General features: G+C 41.7%; 1 protein-coding gene across 6 annotated transcripts in view; it reads left to right on the forward strand.

Annotated features, from left to right (window-relative positions):
• ppm1ba (protein phosphatase, Mg2+/Mn2+ dependent, 1Ba) overlaps positions 1 to 17,540 on the forward strand; it is a 229,672-nt gene that overhangs the window by 140,014 nt on the left and 72,118 nt on the right. For all 6 annotated transcript variants that reach the window (XM_087991269.1, XM_087991267.1, XM_087991266.1 and 3 more), the window contains one exon: positions 7,519 to 8,375. In XM_087991269.1, coding sequence (XP_087847395.1) covers positions 7,530 to 8,375 — 846 coding nt within the window. In that variant the 5' untranslated portion in view covers positions 7,519 to 7,529. The remainder of the gene's footprint in view (positions 1 to 7,518; positions 8,376 to 17,540) is intronic.

Genomic DNA, 17,540 nt, shown 5'->3' on the forward strand with positions numbered 1-17,540 from the left:
AGGGAGGATATTCCTAGGAATACATCAAAGAAGTTATTTGGGTGGAAGTGAGAAATAAGAGAGGAATGATCACCTTATTGGGATTGTATATAGGCCCCCTAACAGTTAGTGGGAAATTGAGAAACAAATTTGTAAGGAGATTTCAGTTATCTGTAAGAACAGTAGGGTGGTTATGGTAGGGGGATTTTAACTTTCCAAACATAGACTGGGACTGCCATAGTGTTAAGGGTTTAGATGGAGAGGAATTTGTTTCGTGTCTACACGAAAATTTTCTATTTCAGTATGTGGATGTACCTACTAGAGAAGGTGCAAAACTTGGTCCACTCTTGGGAAATAAGGCAGGGCAGGTGATTGAGGTGTCAGTGGGGAGCACTTTAGGGCCAGCGACTATAGTTCTATTAGTTTTTAAATAGTGATGAAAAAGGATAGATCAGATCTAAAAGTGGATGTTCTAAATTGAAGGAAAGCTAATTTTGACGTTATGAGGCAATAACTTTCAAAAGTTGATTGGGGGCAGATGTTTGCAGGTAAAGGGACAGCTAGAAAATGGGAAGCCTTCAGAAATGAGATAACGAGCTCAAATACCGTATATTCCTGTTAGGGTGAAAGGAAAGGCTGGTAGGTAAAGGGAAAGCTGGATGACTAGAGAAATTGAGGTTTTAGTTAAGAAAAAGAAGGAAGCATATGTCAGGTAGAGACAGGATACATCGAGTGAATCCTTAGAGTATACTTAAAAGGGAAATCAGGAGGGCAAAAAGAGGACATGAGTTAGCTTTGGCAAATAGGATGAAGGTGAATCCAAATGGTTTTTATAAATACATTAAGGACAAAAGGGTAACTGGGGAGAGAATAGGGCCCCTTATAGATCAGCAAGGCAGCCTGCTTGGAGCTGCAGGAGATGGGGGAGATATTAAACAAGTACTTTGCATCAGTGTTTACAGTGGAGAAGGATATAGAAAATATAGAATGTGCGGAAATAGATGCTGACATCTTGAAAAATGTCCATATTACAGAGGTGGTGGTGGTGCTGGATGTCTTGAAATGTATCAAAGTGTATAAATGCCCAGGACCTGATCAGGTGTACCCTAGAACTCTGGCTAGGGAAGTGACTGCTAGGCCTGTTGCTGAGATAGTCAGGGATGAGGTGTCAGACACTGGAGGTTGGCTAATGTGGTGCAGCTATGTTTCCGTGCTGTATATCTCTATGACTATATTTAAGAAAGGTGGTAAGGAAAAGCCAGGGAACTATCGACCGGTCAGCTTGACATCAGTGGTGGGCAAGTTGTTAGAGGGAATCCTGAGGGACAGGATTTACACATATTTGGAAAGGCAAGGACTGATTAAGGATCGTCAACATGATTGATTTTTTTTTAAACAAGTAACAAAGGGGGTTGATGAGGGCAGAGTGGTAGCCATTTGGATGTAGAACTGGCTTGACAGTAGAAGACAGAGGGTGGTGGTGGAACGTTGCTTTTCAGACTGGAGGCCTCTAACCAGTGATGTGCCACAAGGATCAGTGCTGGGTCCGCTACTTTGTCATTTATATTCGTGATTTAGATGTGAACATAGAACGTATAGTTAGTAAAGTTGCAGATGACACAAAAAATTGGATGTGCAGTGGACAGCTAAAAAGGCTACCTCAAAGTACAATGGGATCTTGATCAGCTCGGCCAATGGGCTGAGGGGTGGCAGATGGTCTTGGTTCAGATAAATGCGAGGTGCTGCATTTTGGAAAAGCAAGTAGAGGAGGACTTGTACACTTGTACAGTTCAGAAAAGCTTTACAAGGATGCTGCCAGGGTTGGAGAATTTGTGCTATAGGGAGAGGCTGAATAGGCTGGGGCTGTTGTCCCTTGAACGCGGAGGCTGAGGGGTGACCTCCTAGAGATTTACATAATCATAAGGAGAATTGATAGGATAAATAGACAAGATTCGGAGATGCCGGTGTTGGACTGGGGTGTACAAAGTTAAAAATCACACAACACCAGGTTATAGTCCAACAGGTTTAATTGGAAGCACACTAGCTTTCGGAGCGACGCTCCTTCATCAGGTGATTGCCCTGATGAAGGAGCGTCGCTCCGAAAGCTAGTGTGCTTCCAATTAAACCTGTTGGACTAGAACCTGGTGTTGTGTGATAAATAGACAAGGTCTTTTCCCTGGGGTGGGGGAGCTCAGATCTAGAGGGCATAGGTTTAGGGTGAGAAGAGAAAGATATAAAAGGGACCCAAGAGGCAACTTTTTCACACAGAGGATGGTGCGTGTGTGGAGTGAGCTGCTGGGGAAGTGATGGAGGCTGGTACAATTGCAACATTTAACAGGCATCTGGATGGATATATGAATAGGAAGGGTTGAGAGGGATATGGGCCAAGTGCCAGCAAATGGGACTAGGTTAGGTTAGGATATCTGGTCGGCATTGACACTTGGACCAAAGGGTTTGTTTCTATGCTGTACATCTCTATGACTCTAATTGTTGCAATTCATCAATGATTTGCTGTTCTTATTGGGCCTGGAAGAAGGAACTGTTGGATGAAATACTTAGTCATAGAGACTAAGAAAATCTCACCTCCTTCTCTCTTCCCCTCCCCACCAAAGTATGCCCTCTAGATCTGGACTCCCCTACTTCTGGGAAAAGACCTTGCCTATTTGAATTTTTATCGCAATTGTTACATCCATGCGGTGCCCCAAGGCACTTTGGAGCCTAAATGCTGCTTTTGAAGTTGTTTTGTACATGGCAAAATCCATAACAGCATGTGAAATAAATAGAGTTGTTTTTCTTTTTGGTGGTGTTAATTGTCTTGGATACCATTTATGTCTCACGAGGACAACTTCCTAAACCTTGCATTGTGAAGAAGTACCCTGGGATTTTTTTTACCTTTGCTTGAACAAGCAGATGGTTCTTTGAATTGACATCTGAGTCAGTCTTATTAGTGCTGCACTGCAGTTTCAGCCTAAACTACTTGCTCAAGTTCTCAAGTGGGGCATTAGAAGGAAGGATAGAACTATATCGTTACAAATTAAATTTGCCAGTACAAATAAATCTTGAAAATAATTCAAATTTGTTAATATCTGGGGCTGGATTATAATGTTAAAATGATAGAAATAGCTTCACAGCCGGCAGTATAGTGCTGACTTATGGATGGCAAAGGACCATTCAGATCATCCTGTGAGGTGACATTGTTAAGAAGTGGCTTTTCAGATTTGCCTGACTGCTATTTCAGTGGTTTAGGGATGGAACTGGAAATTTCCTGAAAGATTGGTATGAGAACTCAGTTGCTTAGACTAAGCTAAGCTAAATGGTTAAAATCATTCTGTTAAAACACTCACATCAGCCATATATGTACAGTTTCTGTACATTTGTATATTATTGTTTGAGAAAGAGCGATTTAAGTCCAGAGGCCTTCACTGAGCAGCTATCCTATTTGTTCGCCTAAATTAGTCAATCTGTTTTACAAAACACAATACACAATGATGAAGTTAACTTGGAACGTCAGCTTCGTCAAAACCTTCCAAACCATTTAAAATGAAGGAATTTGAGATGCTACTTTGTGGGGTTTAATTCTGATGGAACAATAGTTCACATTATATCTACATTATTGCAGGAAATAAAATGAGCTGTGCATTATTAATTCAAATTGTTGAACTTGACGACAAATCATCATTTGTGCACAGTTTGTGGGAGTTATAAACTAGATTAGCAATCAGTGATCTGCTGTCGTTGTTGTAGTGTAGGTATACTCCCTGTGCTGTTTAGAAGGGAATTCTAGGAATTTGACACAGTACCAACGCTTGGAGATATAATTCCAACTTGGGGTGGTGTGTGGCTTGGAGAAACTTGCAGATTGTAGTGTCCCATGAATCTACTTCTGTTGTTTTTCCAAATGTTACACTGGTCGATGGAAGGCTTGGAAGGGACTTTGAGTTGCTACAGTGAATCTTGTAGTTGGTGCATAATGCTGTTACTATAATTGGTGGAGGGACTGAATATAGAAGGTGGTGGTTGAGGTGTCGCTGAACCGGCTACATTTTCCTGAAGAAGGGCTCATGCCCGAAACGTCGATTCTCCTGCTCTTTGGATGCTGCCTGACCTGCTGCGCTTTTCCAGCAACACATTTTCAGCTCTGATCTCCAGCATCTGCAGACCTCACTTTCTCCTACGTTTTCCTAAATGCTGGCAAGCTTTGAATGTTGTTGCAGCTGCACTTATTTAGGCAAATTCTGCCATTTTAGCCAAGGGACTGGCTTTGGGAAGTCAGGAGATCAGTTACTTGGCTGCAGAGTCCTCAACTTCTGGCCTGCTCTAGGAACCACAGTATTTGTCTGATCCAGTTCAGTTTCTGGTTACAGGTAAACCCCAGTATGATGTTGGAGAGATTCAACAAAGGAAATTCCATTGAATGTTAAGCGGAGAAGGTAATGTTTGTCTTGATGGCAGTGGCTATTGTCTGGCACTTGTGTTGCTCAAATGGCACTAGTCACTTACAAACTGAAGCTTGAAATTTGTTCAGGCCATGCTACATTGGGCATGGACTGCTTCAGTATCCAAGGGGCCGTAAATAATGCTGACCATTGTGCAATCAACAATAGGCGACCCCAGTTTTGGCACAAGAATGGAGAGAATGTTATTGATGGGGCAGTTGAAGATGATTTTAACAAGGACACTACCTTGAAGAACACCTGCAGAGAGGTCTGGAGCTGAGATGACCTCCATCAACAGCAACCATTTTCCTTTGTACTAGATATGATTCCAGTGAGTGGAATGTTTACTTCGATTCTCATTGCTATTTTGCTAGGGCTCCTTGATACCACTAATTGTGCATGTTAAGGGCAGTCATGTTCATCTTGCCTCTGGGGTTGAGCACTTATGTCCATATTTGGACCAAGGCAGTGATAATATAAGAGCTGAGTGGCCTCAGAACCCAAACTGAGCATCAGTGTGCTGATTAATTAGAGGTAGTGCTGCTTGATACCAGTGTTAATGATCTCTTATGTCATTTTGATCACAAGCATACTGATAGGATGGTCATAAGCTTGTTAGTTTTGTCCAAATTTTGTCATCAGGGTAAAGCTGGGAAACTGTCTGCATTTTTGGGCCAGTGCTAGTGTTATCACTGTATTGGAACAGATTGACTCCAACATCACTGGTTTTGGGCACAGTTCTTTAGTATATTACTGGAATGTCGCAGTGTCATTCAATTGTTTCTTGATCCATTGTGGAGTGAGTCAATTTGACTTGAGAATATGCATTTGTGATACTGAGGACCTTAGGAGGAGGCCACCTATGTAATAGATTTGCTCCTTTCACACTGAGAGTGCACAGAGCTCATATAATCAATTTATCAATCCATGTTTTAGATTTAGCAAAATTATTAATGCAAGGCACATTTGTTTGAATCAGTTTTTAGCACTTGAAAGCTGACATTTTCAGATACATTTTCAGATGTGTTAGCATTATAACTTCTATATCATCCTATTGACTGTGATTTTGTCACACGCAATTAGTTTAGATCACTCCATGATAAGCAGTCATCTTCCTTCCAGGATATCACATTATGCTACTATGGTAGAAACTCAGTAGGTCTGGCAGCATCAGAGGAGCGAAAAGAGTTAACATAGAGTCCAGTGACCCTTTTCTACAGATGCTGCCAGACTTGAGTTTCTTCAGCAATTTCTGTTGTTATTTGTTTCACATCTCCAGCATCCGCAGTACTTTGTTTTATTTTATACTAAATGGGTTGATGTTCACAAGGAATTAGTGATGCGGTTATGGCTCTTGTATTAGTTTACTAGAAGATTTACAGGAATATGGTCTCGAATTTAGCGGAAACTCCACAAACTTCAAATTAGAGTATTGTGTACCATATGGTAATATGATCCATTTTATTGGACAGAAAAGTGGGACCTTACACATGGACATGATAAATCATGTCAAAGAGGAGATGACGAATGTTATTTATTGTACTTCTGATTAGAATACTGGCCCCATAACAGGAACTAGCTTTGTAGAGTTAAGCCAAATGAAGTAATTTTAAATAAATTAATATTTAATCAATTTAAAGTTCAATTAAATTAATACTATGACTGAGCGATTTGAGTTTTTCAGGCAGTTGCATGGAAATATTACCTTGTTTTTCACAGTGATCCAGAATTGGATAAAATCATATTTAAAAATTAGAGTTTTAGAAATGTACAGAATGGAAACAGGCCCTTCAGTCCAACTTGTCCATGCCGACCAGATATGCAAAATAAATTTAGTCCCATTTGTCAGCACTTGGCCCATTTCCCTCTAAACCCTTTTTATTCACAAACCCATCTAGATGCCTTTTAAATGCTGTAATTGTACCAGCCTTCACCACTTCCTCTGACAGCTCATTCCATACACGCACCATCCTCTGTGTGAAAAAGGTGTCCTTTAGGTCCCTTTTAAATCTTTCTCTTCTCACCCTAAACCTATGCCCTCTAGTTTTGGACTCCCCCATCCCAGGGAAAAGACCATGCCTATTTACCCTGTCCATACCCCTTATGATTTTATAACTTCTATAAGGTCACCCCTCAGCCTCTGATACTCCAGGGAAAATAGCTGAAGACAATGCAATCTCTTTCAGTAGCTCAAACCATCCAACCCTGGCAACATCCTTGTAAATCTTTTCTGAACCCATTTCAAGTTTCACAACATCCTATAGCAGGGAGACCAGAACTGAACGCAGTATTCCAATAGTGGCCATACAACTGTCTTGTGCAGCTGCAACATGACCTCCCAACTCCTATAGTCAGTGTTGTGACCAATAAAGGCAAGCATACCAAACGCTGCTTTCACTACCGTGCCTACCTGCGACTCCAGTTCCAAGGAATTATGAACCTATACTCCAAAGTCTTTTGATTCAGCAACACCCCACCAGGACCATAACCATTAAGTGTATAAGTCCTGCTCTGACGTGCCTTTCCAAAATTCTAAAGTAAATGCTTTTTATAAGATCATTGGTCTGTATGTGCAAATATACTTATTACCTTTTTTAGCTTCCCTGCTAAATGTGCAGTTAGGGTTTCCTCAAGCCTCCAATATTAAATTACCAAAGTATGCTGATTTTTTTTCTCTCTCAAAATTCAGTCCTTGTTCGTTTATTCCAGTTTGTTCTTCATGTGTTTGAGATTCTGTCATCTTACACATGTTTAGTTTTTGTTATAGAAATTTATTTGAAAACTTGGGGGTGTAGCAATTACTTAGTAATTTTATTCTATAGTGACTTCCGTTTTACAAATTGATCTCTGCTTCATTTGATGGAGAAGTTTGGAAATTGGGAAATTTCATTCAATCTTTTATATATAAACATTTTCTGTTGCTTTTTTTTATCAATTTTGAGGAAAACTAGTATTAGTATTTGCCTACACAGCCAATAAAATAAGGTTAAACACACATCTTTTCACCTTTAAATATGTGCTGTATTTTCCCAAATGAAGAATTTTGTTCATGATTTTATGTTCCAAGTAACTTGTTATTTGTGTGTCTCTTGTTTTCTTTCAGAAAAGTGAAAAATGGGTGCATTTTTGGATAAACCAAAAACAGAGAAACATAATGCACATGGTGCAGGGAATGACTTGCGTTATGGCCTTAGCAGCATGCAGGGTTGGAGAGTGGAGATGGAAGATGCTCACACAGCCATTGTTGGCATTCCTCAAGGTTTGGACACATGGTCCTTCTTCGCGGTGTATGATGGTCATGCAGGCTCTCGTGTGGCAAACTACTGCTCAAAGCACTTACTTGAACACATAACAAGTAATGAAGACTTCAGAGGCACAAATGTGTCTGGGTACCCCATTGAACCTACCATCGAACATGTCAAGAGTGGTATCAGAACTGGATTTTTGAAAATTGATGAATATATGCGAAATTTTTCAGAGCTGAGAAATGGCATGGACAGGAGTGGGTCGACAGCTGTAGCAGTGCTGATCTCCCCAGAGCACACATACTTTATCAACTGTGGCGATTCAAGAGCTGTTCTGTACAGGAACGCACAACTTTGCTTTTCAACACAGGATCATAAGCCTTGCAATCCAAGGGAGAAAGAGCGGATCCAGAATGCAGGGGGCAGTGTAATGATACAGCGAGTTAATGGGTCACTAGCTGTGTCACGAGCACTAGGGGACTATGATTACAAGTGTGTCGATGGGAAGGGACCTACAGAGCAGCTGGTATCTCCAGAACCTGAAGTATATGAGATTCTTAGAGCAGAAGAAGATGAGTTTATTATACTGGCATGCGATGGCATTTGGGATGTGATGTCCAATGAGGAGCTCTGTGAGTTCGCTAGATCTAGACTAGAGATAACGGATGACCTTGAGAAAGTCTGCAACTGGGTGGTGGACACCTGCTTACACAAGGTAGTTAATACATGTATTTTGTGATGACTTGTTTTGAATTAACCAAACTCGTGTTTTGATGTGATATGGATTGAATTACTGATTTCAACTGTTGAAACAAAGTGGGATCCCACATTTAACTTCTGTAATGTGCATGGTGTTATTGTTAATTTACGTGATTTTGATTCAGAAGTATTTCACCGTTTTATGATTAACTCCATATGATCTTTCATTGATAACTCTTGGTTTTGTTAATAATTAATACCTGTATTCAATGTGTATTAGGCTTTTTATTCAATGCAGAACACCATAAGGTGGTTCAGAACTGGGTTTATTAGTGTTGTATATTGATGGAATTTGAAAAATTCTTGATGGCCTAATTCACAGTAAAAATTAAAGGTTGTCAATTTCTGTAAAATGTTAAGCAAAACGTGAGGTTGGTTATATCTGCTGCATCTATGATTTTTAAGCCTGTTTAAATTACGTGTTGGCTAGGAGACAGAACAATAAGCTAATATTACTCGTGTTGACTATATTTTATCTTGTGATAAAATCATAAATTGCTTGAAAAACTCAGGACAGACAGCATCTGTGGACTGAAAGCAGAGTTAATGTTTTCGATCTAGTGATCATTCTTCACAACAGAACGGTTGGTTATTTTTAAATTGTCTCCCACGATTCTAGACTTCTCAATCTAGGGAATCATCTTTATTTGTATCTACCCTGTATAGACCTTGTATTCTATAAGATTTAGTGAGATCACCTCTTGTTCTTTGAAACTGTAGAAAATCCTAACTCCGATTCTCCAATCCATCATCTTAAATCAGTCTTGTCATCTTTTGAGCCTTCATTCCATTCCCTGTATGGCAATAATGTGGGCTCCAACTTGTGTGTAACTAGACTCCCAGACTGATCTTGAGTCTGCTGTGTTAGTTAATATCAATTGGACAACAACTTCAATAAAAGTGGACAGAAGTAGAAAGAAAATCAACCAGGACATTTTGTCTTTAATAGTTCTTCATTGACTGCTTCTGAAAAATTGTTTGTGATGCCCCATATCATGGAATAATCAGCAGTTTTCCAAATTTTTGCTTCCCACCTGACACATTATCAATTAGGTATAGTAGTAAACATTTGGGAATTGATCATTTGTACAAGTCAGTAACTTCCAAAAAGGAAGGAATAATTGAGAGAAACTGTTAAATTCCATTCTAAGATCTTGAGATTAGAAAATACTGAACCATAATTCTATTACCGAACTTTGGGCTTAAAAGCAAAGGGCCCTGAGCACATCAAATGACATTTCCTTACTGCTTAAGTCTGTTATTGCACAGTGCTGTAAATGTAGAATCTGTCAAATGCAAAAAGCGATATTTTCATAAAGTTATACTTATCTTGTTTATCAAGTTTCTCAACTTCTGTCGAGTACTAAAACTGAAGCCCGTTCATTTCTGATATCACAACAGGTTGAGGTCTATATGTTAGTGTTGTCACTCATTTTAAATCCTGGGTTTAATCTGAGGTCTGTTGCCTCCACTGTTGCAATGTTCATACATGTAAGCATAGTTCAAGGTAATTTACTAATAACCATGAGTCCAAAATACATAATTGTCTAATTGAGTCAAATTAGAAAGTTTGCTCAGACTGATGTGAGAAATGAAATATTACAATTTGGTGCATTAAATGTTCTCTTTGCATAATGAATCTGAAAACCAGTTTGGTTTTGAATGCTTTGGTACTTCTCTGGCATTGCACAATGTTTTATAGCCAGTTGATTATATATTTTGGAGTGTATTCACTGTTGTAATGTATGAAACATGGCAGTCAACTTGTGCACAGCAAGCATCCATGCTAGCAATCTGATAATGACCACACATCAGTTGTAATGTCAATTTTGACGGATAACTCTTGAATAGGCTGTCTAGGGAGGGAGTGCACACTTGATTTATTATCTTATCTGAAAGAAGGTAACTTCAACAATGTCAATTTAGATTTTTGTGCTCAAATCCCAAAGACAGATGTGAATCCACAAGCTCAGGTGAGTGAACTATCAACTCAGTAGGCTGCAAATTGCAACTCATGGAAAAATATCCTTGTCTGCCATTGATCAAGTTTCGTATAAAAATGGAGAAATATTTCATAAATCACAATTTACCTTAAGCACAGAATTTCTCTTCAATTTCTTTTGCATTGTTTTAATGCAAAACTCAGATGTTTGGCTATGTTGAGATTATATCTGCATCTGAATGCTAATGCATTTTGAACTGGGAAAAAATGTGTATGTACAACAAAAATTGAAACCTGTTTACAGCCCAAATGTGGTGTTGGTCTAAACCTACATGGATTCAACAAAACTCATAATATTATGATCTCAATGCTAAAAGTGGGGACAGAAGTAAAATCTTGAATTTGTTTGATGTTTTTGAGTTCTTGTCTTACCTGAAAAGTTGCTATTTCTTTCACATGATCATAATGCTTCAGACCACAGCTGAAACTATACTTCACTGAGAAATGAAACTTCATTTGCTCAAATTGCATTTGTGCGCTGTAATGCAGGAAACTACTTATAGAATTGTAGAACCCTACAGTGTGGAAACAGGCCCTTCGACCCAACAAGTCCACATCAACCCTCTGAAGAGTAACCCGTCCAGACCCATTTCCCCCACCCAATTATCCGATATTTATCCCTTACTAATGTACCTAACCTACACATCCCTGAACACTGTGGGCAATTTGGCACGGCCGGTTCACGTAACCTGCACATCTTTGGATTATGGGAGGAAACTGGAGCACCCGGACGAAACCCACATAGTCATAGGGAAAATGTGCAAACTCCACACTGACAGTTGCCTGAGGCTGGAATCGAACCTGGGTCCCTGGTGCTGTGAGGCAGCAGCGCTTACCACTGGGCCACCGTGCCGCGCAGTGTTGGAGTGACCCCTCTGAGCGAGAAGATGGCACCAAACCCACATGGGGTACCCACATGTTGGAACAGCGATGCGGAGGACAGGTTAATGAAGGGAAGGGACTGGATTGCCCCAAGCATAAGTGGTACTCTCATACCCCTCCCTTAACATGGAGGTGGGGTCACAGGAATACCCACTATTGGGGCTGATGGTGATACCACCATCAGTTGCAAAAAAGGTTTTATGTTCGTCCAATCTTCTCTTTCTTGCTGTTAAGTTCTTTCCTGTGAAGACTGGATCTGGGTTCCAACTCACCTCTTGCAGTCCAGCCCAACAACTGTCCTTCATATTTAGGCTCAGCGTACTGAAGGCTATTGAGCATTTGAGGGCATCGCAGTCCAGCCAAATCTCGCAAGCGCAGATACAGACAGGAGAGAAACTCCTTGAGTGGCCACCCGACACCACATGGCAACACACCAAATGTGAGGCTCCTTACCCAGAGTGTAGAGGGGGCTGCTGCTGAGAGGCGCTGAGGCTGCAGTGCTCAATAGCCTGTTCTTAGTCTGGACGATGATCTGATAGACCTGCATCAAGCTCTGGCAAATAAACTCCTCAAATACTTGCTGGACTATCATGACAGGTCCATCCTCATCTCTCCTATAAACCAGCAGAATACAACGGTCAGAAAAATGATTCCCCTTTGCTCTTTCTTTCAGGACAACAGTAAGAATTGCCACTGGGGCAGCAAGTGTCCAGCTCCAGCCGAGACATCACCATGGAAACATAACTCCCACAGTAGAATACAGGCCAAAACTTGCCCCGTCTGCTGTATTGGAGTGTTTAAGTTATCAGCCTATCCCTTTTCTTAGGACCAAACCAAAATCTCGATGCTGTAATTTTACAGTGAATGAGTTTCTGTCCCACTTACAGCAACACCTCCTGTTATGTACACTCTGTAAATCCAGCAAATCTTCCTGCATCGCTGCACGGGAACAGAGTGGGGAGGCAGCAGTGCTAACAACTGAGCCATCGAGCTGCCCTTGGCTTCCTGGCCTTGCATATTCAACTTCATTAAACTTCACTGGTAAAGCTTTGGGCCAGTGTTGCTTCACATTCTGGTAAAACTCTTCCCAATCCCCCCTCGCCTCAATACCTCTCTTTGGTTTTGAGAAGCCTCTTTAAATCCTGTCCAACAGTGTGACTTTGCTCAGCTCCTTATTACTGTCATCCAACAGGAAGCTCATCAGGACTTGCAGTTGGGTTAAAGATGGTAATGTTTTGGGTGGTTGGGGAGCGTGGAATGCTGTCTTTACTCTAAGGTGAACCCAGTGATCCCACAGTATTATTCCAAAAACTAAGAGCATTCTTCCTGGTGGCCTGTCCAATAGCTATCCCTCAATTGACATCACTAAAGTGGGTTATCTGGCTGATTGTGGATGCTTACTCTGCATAAATTTCCTACAATTTCCTATACAAAGTACTCCATTGTGAAACATTTTGGATGTCACATAATTGTAATGGGTTGTGTGATTTTAAAATCTCCATTTTTAGACACTCTTGTGTCACAGTGGCAGTGTCCGTAGCTCCACGCCAGGAGGTCTGGGTTCACTCACTCCAGAGGGGTGTGATGACACATCTGAGCAGGCAGATTAAAATACCTAAAGGAAGGCTGTCTGCCCCTCTCCTGGAAAGCAGCTTAGAGCCCAGATTTTGGTTGAATTGACCACCTTGCCTGGAGGTTTAGATGTCCACATGCAGTGAACATAAACTCTGGTTGAGCCAACATTTACTGCCTAGTTGTTCTTCAGAAGGTGGTGGTGATCTGCTGTTTTGAAACAGTGCAGTCGACATGCTGTGGGTTGACACAATGCCTTTGCCTTTGGGTTTTGGGGGGGAAGGGGGAGGTGGTGGGGGGGGGAGGGAGAGAGGAGGAGGGATTCCAGGATTTTGAACTAGTGACACTGAAGGAAGAGCGATTATATTTCCAAGTCAGCATGGTGAGTGGCTTGGAGAAGAACTTGCAGGTAATGGTGTTCCCATGTGTCTGCTGCCCTTGTCCGTCGAGATGAAAGTAGCTGTGGGTTTGCAGGGAGTGGGGTTTGTTCCCAGGTATCTGTTACCATTCTTGTCCTTCTAGGTAGAAGTACTTGTGGGTTTGGACAGTGCTATCTGAGGATCTTTGGTGCATCTTGTATATAGTATGTATTGCACAATGACACAGTGGTTAGAACTGTTGCCTTGCAGCACCAGGGACCTGGGTTTGATTCCTCCCTCGGGCAATAAATACATCAAGGGCAAAAGAGTAATTAGGGAGAGATTAGGACCCCTCAAAGATCAGCAAGGCACCCTATGTGTAGAAACACAGAAGATAGATACATTGCTAAATGAGTATTTTGCATTAGTGTTTAATGTAGAAAAAGACATGGAAGATACTGAATGTAGGGAAATAGATGGTGACATCTTGAACAATGTCCATATTTCAATGGAGGAGGTACTAGTTTTCTTAAAACACATAAAGGTGGATAAAGCCCCAGGTGTATCCTAGAATTCTGTGGCAATCAAGGGAAGTGATTTCTAGACCCCTTGCTGAGATATTTGGGTCATCAATGGTCAGAGGTAAGGTGCTGGAAGACGAAAGGTTGGCTAGTGTAGTACCACTATATCAGAAAGGTCGTAAGGTAAAGCCAAGGTAGTATAGACCATTTGAGCCTAACGTCAGTGGTGGGCAAGTTGTTGGAGGGAATCCTGAGAGACAGGATTTTCATGTATTTGGAAAGGCAAGGACTGATTAGGGATAGTCAACATAGCTTTGTGTGTGGGACATCATGTCTCACAAACTTGACTGAGTTTTTTGGAGAAGTAACAAAAAGGATTGAGGGAGGAGTGGTGGAGTGATCTAATGGACTTCAGTAAGGCGTTCGACAAGGTTCCCCATGGGAGACTGGTTAGCAAGGTTAGGTCTCATGGAATACAGGGAGAACTTGCCATTTGGATACAGAACTGGCTTGACGGTAGAAGACGGTGGTGGAGGGTTGCTTTTCAGACTGGAGCCCTGTGCCACAAGGATTTGTGCTTGGTTCATTGTTTTTCATCATTTATATAAATGATTTGGAATATGAACATAGGAGGTATAATTAGTTTGCAGATTACACCAAAATTGGAGGTGTAGTGGTCAGCGAACAAGGTTACCTCCGAGTACAACGGGGTCGAGGAGTGGCAGATGGAGTTTAATTCGGATAAAGGGGTGGCACGGTGGCTCAGTGGTTAGCACTGCTGCCTCATGGCACCAGGGTCCCAGGTTCGTTTCCAGCCTCTGGCAACTGTGCAAACTACACACAGACAGTCGCCCTGTGGCTGTGTGGATTTCCTCTGGGTGCTCCGGTTTCCTCCCACAGTCCAAAGATGTGCAGGTAAGGTGAATCGGCCATGCTAAATTGCCCACAGTGTTAGGTGCATTTGTCAGAGGGAAATGGGTCTGGGTGGGTTACTTTTCAGAGGGTCGGTGTGGACTTGTTGAACTGAAGGACCTGTTTCCACACTGTAGGGAATCTAATCTAAATGTGAGGTGCTGCATTTTAGCAGGAATTATACACTTAATGATAAGGTCCTGGGGAGTGTTGTTGAACAAAGAGATCTTGGAGTGCAGGTTCATAGTTCCTTGAAAGAAGGCTCTCCGGTAGCTAGGGTAGTGAAGAAGGTGTTTAGTAGGCTTTTGTTTACTGGTCAGAGCATTGAGTATAGGAGCTGGGAGGTCATATTACAGCTGTACAGGACATTGGTTAGGCCGCTGCTAGAATATTGTGCGCAATTCTGGTTTCCCTCCTATCGGAAGGATGTTGTGAAACTTGAACGGGTTCAGGAAAGATTTACAAGGATGTTGCCAGGGTTGGAGGATTTGAGCTGTCTGGAGAGGTTCAATAGGCAGGGGCTATTTTCCCCTATTGTGTCGGAGGCTGAGGGGTGACCTTATAGAGGTTTATAAAATCACAAGGGGCATGGATAGTGTAAATAGACAACATCTTTTTCCTGGGATGGTGGAGTCCAAAACTAGAGGGCATAGATTTTAAGGTGAGAGGGGAAAGATTTAAAAGGGACCTAACGGTAACATTTTCATGCAGAGGATGGTGTGTGTAAGGAATGAGCTGCCAGATGAAGTGGTGGAGGCTGGTACACTTACAGTATTTAAAAGGCATCTGTATGGGTACATAACAACAAGAAGGGTTTAGAGGGATATGAGCAAAGTACAGGCAAATGGACTAGATTAATTTCTGATATCTGGTCAAGTTGGACCATAGAGTCTGTTTCTGTGCTGTACATCTCTATAATTCATGTGGAGTTCGCACATTCTCTCTGTGTCTGTATGGGTTTCCACCAGGTGCTCTGATTTCTTCCCAGTCCAAAGATGTACAGGTTAGGTGGATTGGCCAAGCTAAATTGACCATAGTATCCTGGGATGTGCAGGCTAGGTGGGTTAGCCATGCAAAATTAGGAATCTCTGGTTAGCTCCTGGCTATTCCAGTTCAGCTTATTCCAGGATTCAGCAACGGTAATGCTTTTGAATGTCAAGGGGTGATGGTTGGATTGGTTCATCGGAGGTGGTTATTATCAGGCACTCGCATGGCCTGTTGTACGAAGACCCGATGATATGATCTAGTCTTGTATGCCACACCCACTTTCATATTACTAATTGGTAACCAGGTAACAAAGTCACGAGTAAGCAATCTAACAAATAAATCTGACAACCCAATTTAGCAGCAGTGAAGCACTGAGAACGTAAGTGGGGGACTCCAATAGCCATTGGCGAGCGGGTGCAGGCACGATGGGCCAAATGGCCTCCATCTGTGCTGTAACAGTTTTAAGAGTGGTTCATTAGCACCACCATTCACTGAACCAGCTAAGTCTTCAAGGACATAGTTACCAGATAATATCTGGGTTTGTGGTTGGGGCTGGGTGAACCAGTAGGGGGAACAAAACATACTCAACGTCATCCTCACTCAGCTCCCTGTTGCAGGTACATCTGTCCATGACAAGATTGTTCGGAATAACTACCGCACAGCCCTCTGGAAGAAACTCTATCTTCACATTGAAGATTGCAACACAACATGATGGAGGTTCTGGGTAGTGTATGCTGTATAGGCTGGAAGCCAGACTGATCTAGCTGGGCATCAAGCCCCATTTAATCAACAGTGTAGGAGGGTAGCACCAAGCCCAGCCAAAAACAATCCCAACAAGCCATGACTACTTAGAGTCATGGAGATGTACAGCATGGAAACAGACCCTTTTGGTGCAAACAGCATGTGAACATCTCCAGCCCCATGCTATCCGAGATAGAGCTGGAGCATTTACAGCCATTTTCCACAAGAACTGCCAAGTGGATGATCTCTCTCAGCCTTCTTCTGAGGTTCCCCAACATTTCAGATACCAGTCTTCAGCCAATTTGATTCACTCTGTGTGATATCAACAAACAGTTGGAGACACTGGATACTGCAAAGGCTATGAACCCTGACAATATTCCGGCAATACTACTGAAGGCGTGTGCTCCAGAACTTGCTGCTCCCTTAGCCAAGCTGTTCCATTACAGTTACAACACTGGAATCCAGCCGACAATGTGGAAAATTGTCTAGGTATGTCCTGTATATAACAAGCAGGACAACTCTGAAATCTTTCCAACAGCACCAAGTGAATTTGGTTAGTTTTAGTTAATAAACAATAGCTTCAAATTTTATGCTGTTTTGATTCAGCATTGTATCGAGTGAGTGATTGAAAAAAGACACTGCAGGTAACCTAAACGACAGTTAATCCACTCTACTCTTGTGCTTAGTATTCATTTTCAAACATCCAGAATGGAAAAAATGTTCATTTGGGCATGCTGTGTTTATCTGATAGCTATTCATGAAGTTCAGTGAGTATGGTACAACTCAAGGCAAGTTTTTTCCATTAACAATGTAACTTAGTCATCGAGTTATATAGCTTGGAAACAGTCCCTTTGAAGCAACTGATCCATTTTGACCAGATTTCCGCAACTGAACGAGTCCCATTTGCTAGCACTTGGCCCATATCCCTCTAAACGCTTCCTATTCATATAACCCTCCAGATACCTTTTAAATGTTGTAATTGTACCTGCCTCCACCACTCTCTGTAGCAGCTCTCTGTGTGTGAAAATGTTGCCCCTTTGGTCCCTATCAAATCATTACTGTCTCAACTTAAAACAATGCCCTCTAGTTTTGGACTCCCCAATCCTAACAATTACATAATATTAATGGTGCCATATGAATGCAAC

This window comes from Chiloscyllium plagiosum, unplaced genomic scaffold (assembly GCF_037043375.1).
Source record: "Chiloscyllium plagiosum isolate Xiang-an unplaced genomic scaffold, Cpla_swu_hap1 HiC_scaffold_10, whole genome shotgun sequence".
In the NCBI taxonomy this organism is placed as follows: domain Eukaryota; kingdom Metazoa; phylum Chordata; class Chondrichthyes; order Orectolobiformes; family Hemiscylliidae; genus Chiloscyllium; species Chiloscyllium plagiosum.